We start from the raw sequence: 14460 nt of genomic DNA on the forward strand, positions 1-14460 counted from the left end.
ATTCCAGGTGCTTAGTACAGTGCTCTGCACATAGTAAGCGCTCAATAAATTTGATTGAATGAATCAGCAGTCCTGTAACTGAATGGCCAAACCTGAAAGTGTAGACAAATGCAACTCAATTGGTGCCAGTGTAGGTTACATCTATCTGGGACTACTGAGTGACATCATGGGCTGGTTCAGAACAGCCCTCTGAGACATTCACCTTTACAATTTCCCCACTGCTCAAGTGTCTTATGAGAGAAGCAGCGTGGCACAGTGGAAAGAGCATGGACTTAGGAGTCAGGTTCTATTCCCGGCTCCGCCACCTGTCAGCTGTGTGACTTTAGGCAAGTCACTTAATTTCTCGGTGCCTCAGTTACCTCATCTGTAAAATGGGGATTAAGACTGTAAGCCTCACACAGGACAACCTAATTACCCTGTATCTGCCCCAGCACTTAGAACAGTGCTCGGCACATAGTAAGCACTTAACAAATACCAACATTATTATTACTGGATAGGAGAATGTGGGTTTAGAATGTTGGCATTTGCTGGTTTTGGTGGCGTGCTCCCAGCAAGCCCAGAGCATGGGTCACTGGTAAGATATAAAGAAAATTAGGGATGGAGGACATGACCTTGGAGAAATCAGTGGCTTCTCTAGGTATCTGCTGTGTTACCTTGGGCAAGTCACTTAACTTCTCTGTGACTCAGTCACTTCATCTGTAAAACGGCGATCAAGACTGTGAGCCCCAAGTGGAAGAGAGACTGTCTCCAATCTGCCTACCTTGTTTCTACCCCAGCTCTTTGAACAATGCCTGGCACTTAACAAATACCATTATTATTATTGTTATTAGAACTAGCTTGATTTATGGTTTACAATCTATCCAGATGAAACCTGAACACTAGATAAAATGTTGGTAAAATGCTTCTCTTCCTTGTCTTTGCCCGGCTAATGAAGTGCCCTCTTGTACCACTTTAACTGTCCCTGATCCCAAGGGCCCCTCTCAGGGTTGCATATAGAAAGTTGCCAGTCCTCTACCAGTCTCGACTACAGGAGGGACAGACAAGCAGAGGCCTGTCCATTCCGTTCCTAGCTTGGGCAGTGGCTAGCTAGTGGAAGCCAATCTGCTAAAAGTCAAAACTCACCTGTGCTGGGCAGCAGCGGCATGGGAGAGATTCAAGGGGGGAGACTCAGGTTTACCATGTGGAAGGAAGCAATGGTAAACCATTTCTGTATTTTTACCAAGAAAACTCTATGGATCCACTACCAAAATGATTGCAGATGGAGGTACGGCATTCTGGGAGAGCTGTGCCATAGTGTCGATATGGGTCGGAGACGACGCGACAACATAAGGAAAGACAAGATCCCAAGGGCTTTTCTTCCTCTCCCTGCCTTTCTCTGATCCCTCACTCTCCCTCTCCTTCTCCCTCTCCCTTTTCCTCTACTCAGGACACTTTTTCTTTTTTCCATTTTGTTCTGGAGAAGAGTTCTTTTCACAGTCTACTCTCTCTTGATTTTCAGTATCAAAGTCTTTCATCCTTTATGAATAACCAGCCTTTGCCACCCAAACAGAGCTAATTAAAAGTTCTCAAATTCTCCAATCACCTCAGACTTGAAAGATCAAGGCAGGGAGATGACAAAATTAAAGTTTAAAAATCACAAAGGATGGGATTAGGTGAACAGTGAATTGCATTTCAACCCATCCCACCACCCAGGACAAGCGTTATTACCATGAAGGAATTTGGTCCAAAACATGAAGAAGGAAACACTTTTTCACTCAATGAGAGGAAAGCAAATGAAATTCATTCCCATAGGAAACTGTACGGGACAAAATATCAACAGATATGAGGGCTTTAGAGAAATTGGAGTAAATGTCCCCAGTGAGTTACTAGACATAAAATTGGTGATTTTTGATGGTTCAGAGCACTGTACTAAGCACTTGGGCAAGTATATGTCAGCAATAAATGGTTACATTCCCTGCCCACGACAAGCTTAGTTTACCACACGGTTCCTCCAAGAAACTTGTTGCCACTTTCATGGCAGAATATTGGGCTGGTTGGGTCACTGAGCCTATCTAGTTAAGTTTTCATGTCATCCACACTGCCTCTAATTTTAGGATTTAGAGAGAGAAACACTCCACATCTCATAGTGGTGGTATTTGTTAAGCATTTACTGTGGGCCGAGAACTCTCCTAAGGACTGGGGTAAATACAAGATAATCAGATCGGGCATAGTCCCTGGCCACATGGTGCTCACGGCCTAAGTACAAGGGAGTAGGATTTAATTCCCATTTTATAGATGAGGAAACTGAGGCCCAGAGAAGTTAAGTGACTTGTCCCAGGTCACACAGCAGATAAGCAGCAGAGCTAAGATCAGAACCCAGGTCTTCTGTCTCCCAGGCCAATGCTCTATCCATTAGGCCATGCTGCTTCTCATATAAATGTTTATATACAATTTAGAGTTGTATGGAGCAGCACATTTATATTTAATCTTGGGTCCAACACATATCTGCTATGTGACCTTGGGCAAGCCATTTAACTTTTCCGGGCCTCAGGTTACCTTATCTGTAAAATGGAGATTAAGACTGTGAGCCCCAGGTGAGACAGGGACTGTGTCCAACCTGATTAACTTGTACCTACCCCAGTGCTTGGCAGATAGTAAGTGCTTAACAAGTACCATAATTATTATAATATGGATTTTATGTTTATGTCACTAACCTTAGGTGCAACCTTAGAATTGAGATCCTGGTCATCAGTCCAACTAGCCTCCCACACTCAGGAGGGCAAAGAGGAAGCCAGAAGAGTCTTCTCATGATGCCCTACCCTGACGGAAGTTATATGGCAGTACTTGGAACTGAGCCCATCAGAGGAAAGGTGTGACGAAGAAGTAAGGGGGCTAGATATTTGTGGAAGAAGATCTTTGGCTATCTTGCAGTTGAGAGGGTGGTATTTATTGAGCGCTTACTATGTCCAGAGTGCTGTCCTAAGCGCTTGGGAGAGTACAACAGAATGAGCAGACACGTTCCACGCCCCGTGCCTAGGAAAAGCAGGTCACAGAGAAGGTGTATTGCTGTGACCCTGGGCTTACCCAAGATCAGAGATGAACCCAGGCGTGGGCTAGGATAGCTCCTAGCAGGTGCTCCTAAAGGGACGCCAGGGGCTATTTCACTCAGGATTTAATGCCGTGAACCCCGGGAACATACCTGATCTATTCTGGACTGTGAATGTCTACTACTTTGCCTTGAACCCCCGTGGACATGCAAGCCAGGTTTGTATAGCAGAGGGTGTATGCCTGGAAGGGATTTCTGGATAGAAAACTTCTGTTTCTGGCCTGATTCCACAAAGGGAAAAATCATCTCACTTAAAGCAGTGAAGTAACACTAGTCCCAAGTCGATAAGATAAACATGTAGGCAAGACAAGATGAATGGCTCTTGGAGCCACTAGTCCCGCCTCCTCAGGAACCCTGAGGTCAACACAGCTGTTTGAGATTCTCTAGCCCCAGGCCCCCTGCTGCTTCGCCGGGAAGCCTCGTGGACTATTCCAGAGTCCAGTCAGGGTGGCAGTGGAGATTGAAGAGCAGCATAGAGCGGTCGGAACTCCCGGGCAGCAGCTGTCGATCAAGTGGCCTCCTGAGCCAAACGGAAGGCATCCAACCCCAGCCTGGGTCAGGAGATGGCTTTCCGACGAGCTAGAAATATGATGAGAAGATTTTCTATTTGCCACGTACCTTCGGTTGGACGGGAAATGGATCTGAGAATAGCTGAGCCGTTAAGAAACAGGTGGAGGCGGGAGTTTCTTAGAAACTGTTCTTTGTCTTCCCATGCTTAGGTGCTGATGACACTAATGAAATTTCCTTACCTCCTTGGTCTTTATATTTTCTGGGGCAGAACGGTGCTCTCCCGGTGTATCTTAGGCATGCGTTTTTAGAGCGATAGTGAGAATGAAGGTGGCTTATAATGGAACAGCTGCAAACAGCTGGGGAAGTAGTTGGTCCAACTTGCAATCGAGATAAGAATCAGGGAAGACGCTTAGCCTGGGAGAAGAGAAGATCAAACAGGGATCTACAGACTTGTCTCAGCAAGACCAGTGAAGGCTGGGGTGGATCTTGAGACTCCTGGAAAGAAGTGAGCCGCCTCCAAGGGGAAGGTCGCTGAAGGTCCGGTTGGATCATGGGCAGTGGAAACCAAGGAACACCCTTCCCTCTCCAACCCAAAGTTGGTTTTCTTCCAATCCCCCCCCCCCGAATGCATTCACTCCCCTCTGTCTATTGGTAGCAATGGTGCTGACTGAGAGCTTTCTGAAGATAGAGCACTTAGTGACCTCAGTCTTTTGGGACACCTTGAAGAAACAGAAAGATCGCTGCCCAAGAGGAGTTTACAGTCTAACGGAGGAGACAAGGAAACATAAACTGGCAAAAATACAATAGTTAAATGAGCCCGAGAATAGACGTAAATAGTAAACCCGTCTCGTTTAAATAAACAAATGACAACTAAGTAAATAGGTAAGAGAAGAGGGCTTCTGTGGGGGATTGATTTGGGTTAAAAACTGCCCTCTCAGCTTGCTTTAAATTGAAACAGAAGTATAACAGAGGATGAGAGAGTGGTCTGTTATGACAGCGGTGGTAGGTCTCACTAATGGCTGCTGGACTCTTAACCACTTTGATACTCACTCCATCCTGACAGCACTAATTAATGTACACATCCTGATACTCTACTACTTCCTCTCTAATTTATTTTAATGTCTGTCTCACCCTGTAGCTCTTTTTTTTTCATGATATTATGTATCAGGCACCATACTTAATGCAGGGTAGGTAAGAGATAACCAGGTTGGAGACAGCTCCCATTCCACATGGGGCTCACAGTCTAAGTTGGAGGGAGGAGTGTTTGATCCCCCTTTTACAGATGAGGTAACTGAGGCACAGACCTTTCTGAGCTCACAAGAGGACCTGGGTTCTAATCCTGGCTCTGCCACATGTCTGCTGAGTGACCTTGGGTAAGTTAGTTCACTTCTCTGTGCCTCAGTTACCCCATCTGTAAAATGGAGATTAAATCTTACTCCCTCCTACTTAGACTGTGAGTCCCACATGATATAGGGATTGGGTCCAATCTAATTACCTGGTATCTACCCTAGCACTTAAAACATAGCACAGAGTGCTTAACAAGTACCATTAAGCAGCGTGGCTCAGTGGAAAGAGCACGGGCTTTGGAGTCAGATGTCATGGGTTCGAATCCCGGCTCTGCCACTTGTCAGCTATGTGACTGTGGGCAAGTCACTTAACTTCTCTGTGCCTGTTACCTCATCTGTAAAATGGGGATTAAGACTGTGAGCGCCACGTGGGACAACCTGATTCCCCTGTGCCTACCCCAGCGCTTAGAAAAATGAATGAATTAGAACAGTGCTCTGCACATAGTAAGTACTTAACAAATACCAACATTATTATTATTATCCTTATAATTATTAAATGGAGGAGCCCAGATTAGAACCAAGATCATCTGACTCCCAGGCCCATGCTTTTTCCACTAAACCTGCTCTTTATTGGCAGAGATTGTGTCTACCAATTCTATTGTATTATATTTTCCCAACTGCTTAGTTCAGTGAGCACAATAAGAGGTCAGTAAATGTAATTATCCACCCCTCCCAACCCCAGCCCCTCAACAGATGACTGGCAAGAAAAACACACTGAGCTTTAGGAATGCATATTATATAGTATTCTTAAGATACATCTACACATATGAAGTATCTGGATGCTTTAGTCTCATAGCACCTTTGAGACTGAATTAGCCAGATTTGCCACAAAAAAAAAATGAAAACAAACAAAAAATGAAAAAAAACAAGCACTCATGGTCTTGAAATACCCAGACTATTCAGGTTAAATTATTCTAAACATTCCTTAGCCCTGAGGCTTCTCCTCTTTCTGATAAGGTATTGTACTTTTCTTGGTGAATCTGTATCATTTCTCCTTCAAGGTAGCTCTCTCTCTCTCTCAGTCCACAAGGACAACCAACGTGTTCTTCCTCCAAGGATCCTGTTGCCACTGTTGGAGTCAGAATATTGGACTGAAATATCCTTGGGGTTGCCTGAGTTATGGTTTTAAATTGGATTTAAATTTTTATCAAGTTCTGACTCAATATTAGAGAAACAGAGTGGCCTAGTAGAGCATGCAACTGGGAGTTAGAAGGAACCGGTTTCTAATTCCAAAGCTGCCACCTGTCTGCTGTGAAACCTTGAGCAAGTTACTTCACTTCTCTGTGCCTCAGTTACCTCATCTGTAAAATGGGGATGAAGACTGTGAGCCACATATGGTACAGGGACTGTGTCCAACCTGATTAGCTTGTATTTATCCCAGCACTTAGAACTGGGCCTGGCACATAGTAAGCATTTAACAAATGCCATAATTCCTATTTTTTAGAAAGGCATTGCGGGACTTTCAGCATTCTTTGTAGTTAGTGAGACTACTTAGAAACTAGATGATGGATCGATAATTCCATTTATTGCCCTTGGACTTACATCCTTTATTCACCCTTCCCACAGCACTTATGTACATAATCAAATTTTTTTTATATTGTTTGTCTTCCCCTCTAGCCTGTAAGTTCACTGTGGGTAGGGAACGTATCTACCAACTCTGTTGTATTGTACTCTTCCAAGTGCTTAGTACAGTGCTCTGAACACAATAAGTGCTCGATAAATATGATTGAGATAAAGTGCTTACCTTTATATTTGAACCTGACCTTTCTACATGCCTATACAACTTGGCATTCATGTAAACATTACGAATGTTCTATTAACTATTAATAACAATCAAAAACAACATATCCATGGCCCACCTTAGCCTAAGACTCTGTCTCTACAGCAGCAGCAAAAGGCTTAGAATAGTTACATTCCTGGACATTCATCCTGTGGCTAGATACGGGCCATCTAATGATGCCAGTTTTTCCCCTTTACATATCTAACTTTCCCTATAGAAAATGGGAATGTGCACTTCTTGAGTTAGTGTAACAAATTAAGGGGGTGATATTTTCAGCTGTTTGGTTTCTCAAGATGAATGACCTCTCCGTTCTCAGAGTCTGAAAACTTGTGGGATAGGAATGAGAGTCTCTGCCTCTCTCTTTTTTCCCCCTCCTTCTTCTTTTTCCCTTCCCACCCCCAGGCCTGGGATTCAATGAAACTTCAATTTAAGGGCCCAAGGTTGGAAAAAGTGTGAAATTAAGTCAGGAATACGCCTGGCTATCAGACTTCTGATAATGAACTTCTATCTTGCTTCCTGCAATTTTCAATTCACATGGCTGGCTAGTCTGCTCTTCCCCCTCGTTCCTCAATATTGCTGCCTGAATCCCTCCTTCTTGACGAGGTGACCGAGATCCCGCACACTGTGGAGTTAAAAGTGTATCCCTGTCCCAAGTGCACACTCTGAGGAGAACGTTTTATGTTATGCAATAAGGGTCATGATCAGGACGTGGAACAGAAGTGGTGGGAAGATGAGCCAAAACCGTTATTTTCCTTTGGGAACTGAGAATATTCAGCATCTGTCAGCTTTAGTTCTGTTCCTAACCGGGTTCGGTTCCTCGCTCGATTCCTGTATTTACCTGGTAATTTTAAGATTCTGTGTTCACTGGCTTCCTGGAATATCATTTGTTTAAAAAAGAAATGAAACGGTTTCAATTGTCATGGTAACTCTTTTGGTGAGCGGCGTTCGTCAAGAATTGGGTTGCTTACAAATCACTGGAGGATTTAATCAGGACCTGGGGCCAAACACTATTCTCAGTTGTGGGCATGACTCCTATTGGCTTCAAAATGGCCAACTTAAATAGGAAATGAACCGAAAAAGGCTATCGCAATAAACTCTGTGAACACAGTCTCCCTCCAGGATCCATTCCCAGTTCAAGTGTCATGGCTGAAAATGACTCTCGACCTTGTGCTTTTCAGAGGCGATGGGTTTCACTGCTCATATTTGAGTTCACGAAGCACACTGGCAAAATGTAAACATGGCGACCCCTCTCTCACCCCAGATGAACTCACATAAATTAGCAACCAAATTTAATTTTCCCTTTCTACAAGTCATTGGTCACAGTTAATAACATCATCATCATCATAATTTATTCTGAATCCTGCTGAAGTAAATGGCACATTTATGGAAAGAGAGAAAATGATCAGAGAACACCTGTAAGTCATTAAATTTTCCTGAAAACCATTTAAAAAAAACAATTCTCCATAAACACAAGTAATTGAACTTTAGTAGGAAAGTACCAATGAGAGTGAGGAAATAGATGTTTGCCAAATTCTGTTTCTAAAATCAAATATGTTTTGGATTAATTGGCAACGAGGGCCAAAAAGGCCTCTTAAATTGGCCCGTGTCCATTCCTTAAGCTACATCTGAAGTCAAAGGTTTAAAAAATTTGCAAACCAAAGCAACCCACTCAAAAACCCATTGGCTTTAAATCAATAGAATCAAGGCCCATGTAGATACTGCACTGTAGCTATTCACTGTCAAATCTTCGGCTGGCTTCCACAACATGAATGCATAAGAGACCTTTCCTATTAAAAGGAGCAGAAACACCTCTCAACTGAATTAATCCACCCTCTCCTCCTGCCAGCTTATGGAGCCGTTTCTGGGAAAATAGAAATCAATGTTTAGCCTACAAGAGAGGAAAGGGAGGCTGTACACTTATCCGGGAAATCAGGGTTATATAAAAAGTCAATCCAATTTTTGGCTATCTGTAAAAACCCCTATTCATCTACCTCATGGCAAGAATATGGGAGACCTGTGTTCTAACCCCAGTTCTACCACTTGCCTGCTGGATGACCTTGGGGAAGTCACTTAACCAACCTCTCTGTGCTTCAGTTTCCTGATCTGCAAAACTTGGATTAAATACCTTTTCTCTTCCTACTTCAACTGTGATCCCTTTGTGGGACAGGGACTGTGTGTGATCTGAATGTGTTGTATCCCTCTCCAGCAGCTGGCCTCCTGCTTGGTGCACAATTAGAATGTGCTAAATGTCATTGTTGATTAAATAAACCTCCGCTTCCCTGGACCCCCAGGGCCAGTCGGGAAGGGGGGACCCCATTACAGGAGAAAATCTTTTCACGTGAATTTTTTTCTTAAAAAATGCAGTGCTTTCCCGCTTTTCAAGTCAACAGGTTCCCCGTATGCTAAAATTTTATGAATTTGGCCATTTTCTTCTCTTCAAGCAAGGGATCCCTTAAGGTCTGACCTAGAACTCTGTTGGATTGCTTCATTTGAACCCCTAAATATACCCCAAGAGTCACCCCAACATCTGTTTCAGTGGTGTCATTTAATCCTATTCTCCCCAAATTCAGCAAGGTTTTACTGCCTTCTCTCTACAGATGCTGTAGAGCAATGCATACACACTCCAAAGGATTCCCTATTCCCTCTCCAAATATATTCCCTAATTCTTTGTAAATCACCCTTAGTTGTGGAAATGCAAAAATTAGTTTCCCCGGCTTCTGTGTGTAGGCAGCAAGGCAAAGAGGGAAAATATATGAACAGGGGAAGTTTGTTACCACCCACTGGCCGAACTCAATCATCATCTGGTTGCTTGGGGAACACCGCCGATGGGCAGATCCTATGTGCCCCTCTTATTAGAACCTCTGGATAATGAAGACAAGGCCAGTTGATACCTTTGGAGAATCAGAGGTTGAGGTGGGCCACTTGCTGAAAAGGGTAATAATGATAATAATTGTGGTATTCTTAAGCCCCTACTATGTGCCAGGCACTGTAGTGAGTGGTGGGGTGGATCCGAGTAAATCGTGTTGGACGCGGTCCCCGACCCCCATGGGGCTCACAGTCTCAATCCCCAATTTAGAGATGAGGTAACTGAGGTCCAGAGAAGTGAAGTGACTTGCCCAAGATCACCGAGAAAAACAAGTCACCCTGAGGAAGGAAGGGAGAATGGAAAGGAGAGACAGCTATCAGCCCAGACAGACTAGCAGAGGCAGGTATGCTGCTCTGAGAGAAACTGTTGCCATGCAGCAGTAAGCCCAGTCCGGGAAGTGAACCCAGGAACAGGGGCTTGGCTGTCAGACACCAGTGGCATCTAGGGGAGAGTGGCACAACTGCAGATTGAGGAATTGTGTTACCCTCTTCCTGCTGTGGTACTGTAGTCTCAGGACCCCTACTGCTGGTCAGAAAACTGTTGTAGTTACTGCACCCAACATACAGCCTCGATGCTACATTTTCATACATCTTAGAACATTTTCTCTGTTCCCCCTGTTTTTGATCACCCATTTAAGTTCAACATACAACAGGTGTTTGGGTTTTTTTTTGTGTGTGTGTGTGATCTTGTCATGTTTGCTGCTCCATGTGGTATTGGTAGAACTGTTTGTAGAACTGTGGCCTAGTAGGCCCCTGCAGGATAGGAGCCAGAGAGACCAGAGTCCACAGCAGCTGTACAATAATGCTTCTTCTGGGAGAGAGGGTTCTCTTTATTGCCTGTTTGATGTTGATATTGTTTGGAGAATTGTCAGAGAGCTTCCTAGTCATTCACTCATTCAGTCGTATTGATTGAGCGCTTACTGTGTGCAGAGCACTGTACTAAGCGCTTCCTAGTGATCCTGCTAAGGTTTATCGAACCATCCTCGCCTCGTGCCTGTGAACAAGTCTGGGATTTGAAGGCTCATAGTACTAATCAGTGTCCCAGGCTTTAGGGGAAGGGGAATCAAGTGACTTAATTACAATTATAGTACTTAAGAGCTTTCTATGTGCCAAACACTGTACTAAGCACTGGGGTATATACAAAATCATCAGGTTGGACACAGTCCCTGACCCCCACGGGGCTTACAGTCTAACTAGAAGGGAGTAGGAATGGGTCCCCATTTTACAGATGAAGATTACAGATTTGACCCAGAGCGCAGAACGCTGAGGGTCATAGAACCAAAGAATATAATGGCCTCAGTTGTTTTATTTTTTAATGATATTTGTTAAGCACTATATTAAGCACTGGAATGGATACAAGCTAATCAGGTTGGACACGGTCCACATCCCACTTGGGGCTCACCGTTTTAATTCCTATTTTAGAGGTGAGGTATCGGAAGCCTAGAGAAGTGAAATGACCTGCTCAAGGTCACACAACAGACAAGAGGCAGAGCCGGGATTAGAACCCAGGGACTTTTGACTTCTAGGACCATGCTCTCTCTACTAGGCTACAGTTCTACCAATACCACATGGAGCAGCAAACACGACAAGATCACACAAGCACACACACACACACATACAAAAAAACCCAAACAGCTGTTTTAAGATGAACTGAAATGGGTGATCCAAACCAGGGGGAACAGAGAAAATGCTTCAAGATGTAGGAAAATGTAGCATCAAGGCTGAACGTTGGGTTACGGCTATCGCAGACAGACCGGCCTAGGGCACTACTGCCCAGAAAGGGGTGATCCTTTTTCCAGCAGAAGCTTTGAGAGACTCATAAAACAGAGAAGACTGAAAACAATACTAAGTGCTTGCTGCAAACAACAAATGTTATCAGCACAAGAGATTTTTACGTGTGCAAGATGTGTTCTGGACAGGCAGTATAGCTGTAATAATAATAATAATGTTGGTATTTGTTAAGCGCTTACTATGTGCAGAGCACTGTTCTAAGCGCTGGGGGAGACACAGGGGAATCAGGTTATCCCACGTGGGGCTCACAGTCTTCATCCCCATTTTACAGATGAGAGAACTGAGGCACAGAGAAGTTAAGTGACTTGCCCACAGTCACACAGCTGACAAGTGGCAGAGCTGGGATTCAAACTCATGACCTCTGACTCCAAAGCCCACGCTCTTTCCACTGAGCCACGCTGCATCAGAACCCCTGGATAAAATCACCTGCCCTGGCAGAATTTTTGAGATTCTGAAAACTATATGTGCAAGTAATATGTCAGAACATACTGCAAGACAGAATTCTGTAGGCTCAGCAAGGATAGACAGTGTGAGCCCCTGGAGGAACAGGGTTCTTGTTTAATTCCCATCTGTGTTCTCTTTGCCAATGCTTAGTGTAGTGCTCTGCACACAGTAAGCACTTAATAATAATAATAATATTAATAACGTGGTATTTGTCTAGCACTTACTATATGCTAAGCACTGTTCTAAGCCCTGGAGTAGAATCAAGGTAATCAGGTTGGACACAGTTCCTGTCCCACATTGGCTCATGGTCTTAATCCCATTTTACAGATGAGGAAACTGAGGTGCAGAGAAATGAAGTGACTCGCCCCACTGTCTCATGGCAGACAAGTGGCAGAGCTGGGATTAGAACCCATGACCTTCGGACTCCCAGGGCCTACTCTGTCCACTAGGCCAGTATTTCAGTGATAGGGTCAGCAACCTTCCATGAAGGTTCCAGGAGGATGAGGTAGGTCCAGTGCATGCTATATTGCGGGATTATGATTATGAAACCAACACAACCCATTTGGAAGTTCTCTCCATACCTCTTTCTCCCTTCTGACACTTCTTTCTTTGCACTGTGCACTTCCTTGTTTCACTCACGGCGGGGCACGGGCTGCCCTTGGCTGAAGGATGTTGGACGATTTCTCTGATTCGGGTTTCGGTCCCTCGTTTGAAGCCACACGTCTTCCCTTTCTTCGTGCACGGACCCCACGAGCTCCATTCGCTAGCTTCACAGTGCACTGCAATGAACAACAAAGTCAGGCAGGGTTGGCTAATGGCCTAGGTTGGGTTCTTAATTTCTACCGATCCCAGGGCTCAGAACAGTGTTGGACACACAAGCGTTTAACCAACACCATTAAAAAAAAGTTAAACACAACAATTCATTTCATTTGTGCCATTAGATTGTAAACTCCTGGGTCTGGTGGATGGGGGCGAGGGGGACGACATGTGGTTTGTTTCTCTCATATTTTCCCAAATGCTTAGTACAGTGAGCTGCATCCAAGAGGTATTCAATATGTATCACTGATTGATACTAGCCAGAATCTCGGTCCACATGCCATTTAGGTATCTCAAGAATGGGTGGGATTATTTGAAGCTTTGGCTTCAAAGCTCTCCATCACCTTGTCCCTTCCTACCTCACCTCCCTTCTCTCCTTCTACAGTCCAGCCTGCTCCCTCTGCTCCTCTGCCACGAATCTCCTCACTGTGTCTCATTCCCTCCTGTCCCGTCGTTGACCCCCGGCCCACGTCCTACCTTTGACCTAAAATGCCCTCCCTCCTCACATCCGCCAAACAAGCTCTCTTCCCCCTTCAAAGCCCTACTGAGAGCTCACCTCCTCCAGGAGGCTTTCCCACACTGAGCCCTCCCTTTCCCTCTGCCCCTCCTCTCCTCCCCATTGCCCCTTTTCCCTCCCTTTGCTCTACCTCCTTCCCCTCCCCATAGCACTTGTATATATTTGTACATATTTATTGCTCTATTTTATTAATGATGTGCATTTATCTATGGTTCTATTTATTTTGATGGTAGTGATGCCCGTCTACTTGTTTTGTTTTGTTGTCTGTTTCCCCCTTCTAGACCGTGAACCAGTTGTTGGGTAGGGATTGTCTCTATCTGTTGCCGAATTGTACATCCCAAGTGGTTAGTACAGTGCTCTGAACACAGTAAGGGCTCAATAGATACGAATGAATGAATGAATGATTAAAGCACAAAAGTGGGGAGAGAATGGAACAGGAAAGGGGGGGAGGAATAGAGCGTCAATTTGCAACCTTTCAGTACTCATATTCCCACACATCGCTGACTGGAAGGAGCATCGGATGGGGTGACTGTGTTTAGCAATCTCACCTAGAGGCTGTAGGAGCCTTGACATTTAAATCAATCCTGGTGGTTTCTTGTTTGAACTGCTGCATTTTTCCTAGCAGAAGTTCCCTCTGCATAAAAGCATCAGTTATTTCTTTCCATTCAGCCATCCCAACAGAAGTGGCATCCTATTGATAAGGGGAACATTTGGAAAACTCCATCCCCTCAACATCAGTCCATAACCATCATCTGGGACAGAAACTGTGTCCAATCTGATGATTTTGAATCTACCCAGAGCTTAGTACAGTGCTTGGCACATAGCAACTGCTTAACAGATACCATAATCATTGTAATTATAGTCTCTTCTCTATGGCCTCTGCATCAATTTTGGATCCAAACTCTCTCTGACCACATAAATAGGTAGTTGTCCCTTGATATTCATGGAGATTGGTTAGAGAAATCTCCATTAAAGAGAGGAAACCACAAATACCCACTGAACCCAACTGCAGTTAAAGCACTAGAAGGTCAATCCTACTATTAGTGGAACGAGCATGGGCCTGGAAGTCAGAGGACCTAAATTCTAATCCCGGTTCCTCCACTTGTCTGCTGTGTGACCTTGGCCAAATCACTTAACCTCTCATTTTTCTCACCTGGAAAATGGGGATTCAATACCTGTTCTCCCTCCTACTTAAATTGTGAACCCTGTGTGGGACAGGGTTGCCGAATTGTCTGTTGCCTGTTGTCTATCTGTTGCCGAATTGTACATTCCAAGCGCTTAGTACAGTGCTCTGCACATAGTAAGC

General features: G+C 44.5%; 1 protein-coding gene across 1 annotated transcript in view; it reads right to left on the bottom strand.

The window, feature by feature from the left end:
• Nucleotides 1-12361: 12361 nt before the first annotated feature.
• The window catches only part of RSPO3 (R-spondin 3), a 71445-nt gene continuing 69346 nt past the window's right edge, over nucleotides 12362-14460 (bottom strand). The window contains exon 4 of the mRNA XM_039914594.1: nucleotides 12362-12600. Coding sequence (XP_039770528.1) covers nucleotides 12362-12600 — 239 coding nt within the window. The remainder of the gene's footprint in view (nucleotides 12601-14460) is intronic.

The sequence above is a fragment of the Ornithorhynchus anatinus genome, chromosome 2 (assembly GCF_004115215.2).
Source record: "Ornithorhynchus anatinus isolate Pmale09 chromosome 2, mOrnAna1.pri.v4, whole genome shotgun sequence".
In the NCBI taxonomy this organism is placed as follows: Eukaryota; Metazoa; Chordata; class Mammalia; order Monotremata; family Ornithorhynchidae; genus Ornithorhynchus; species Ornithorhynchus anatinus.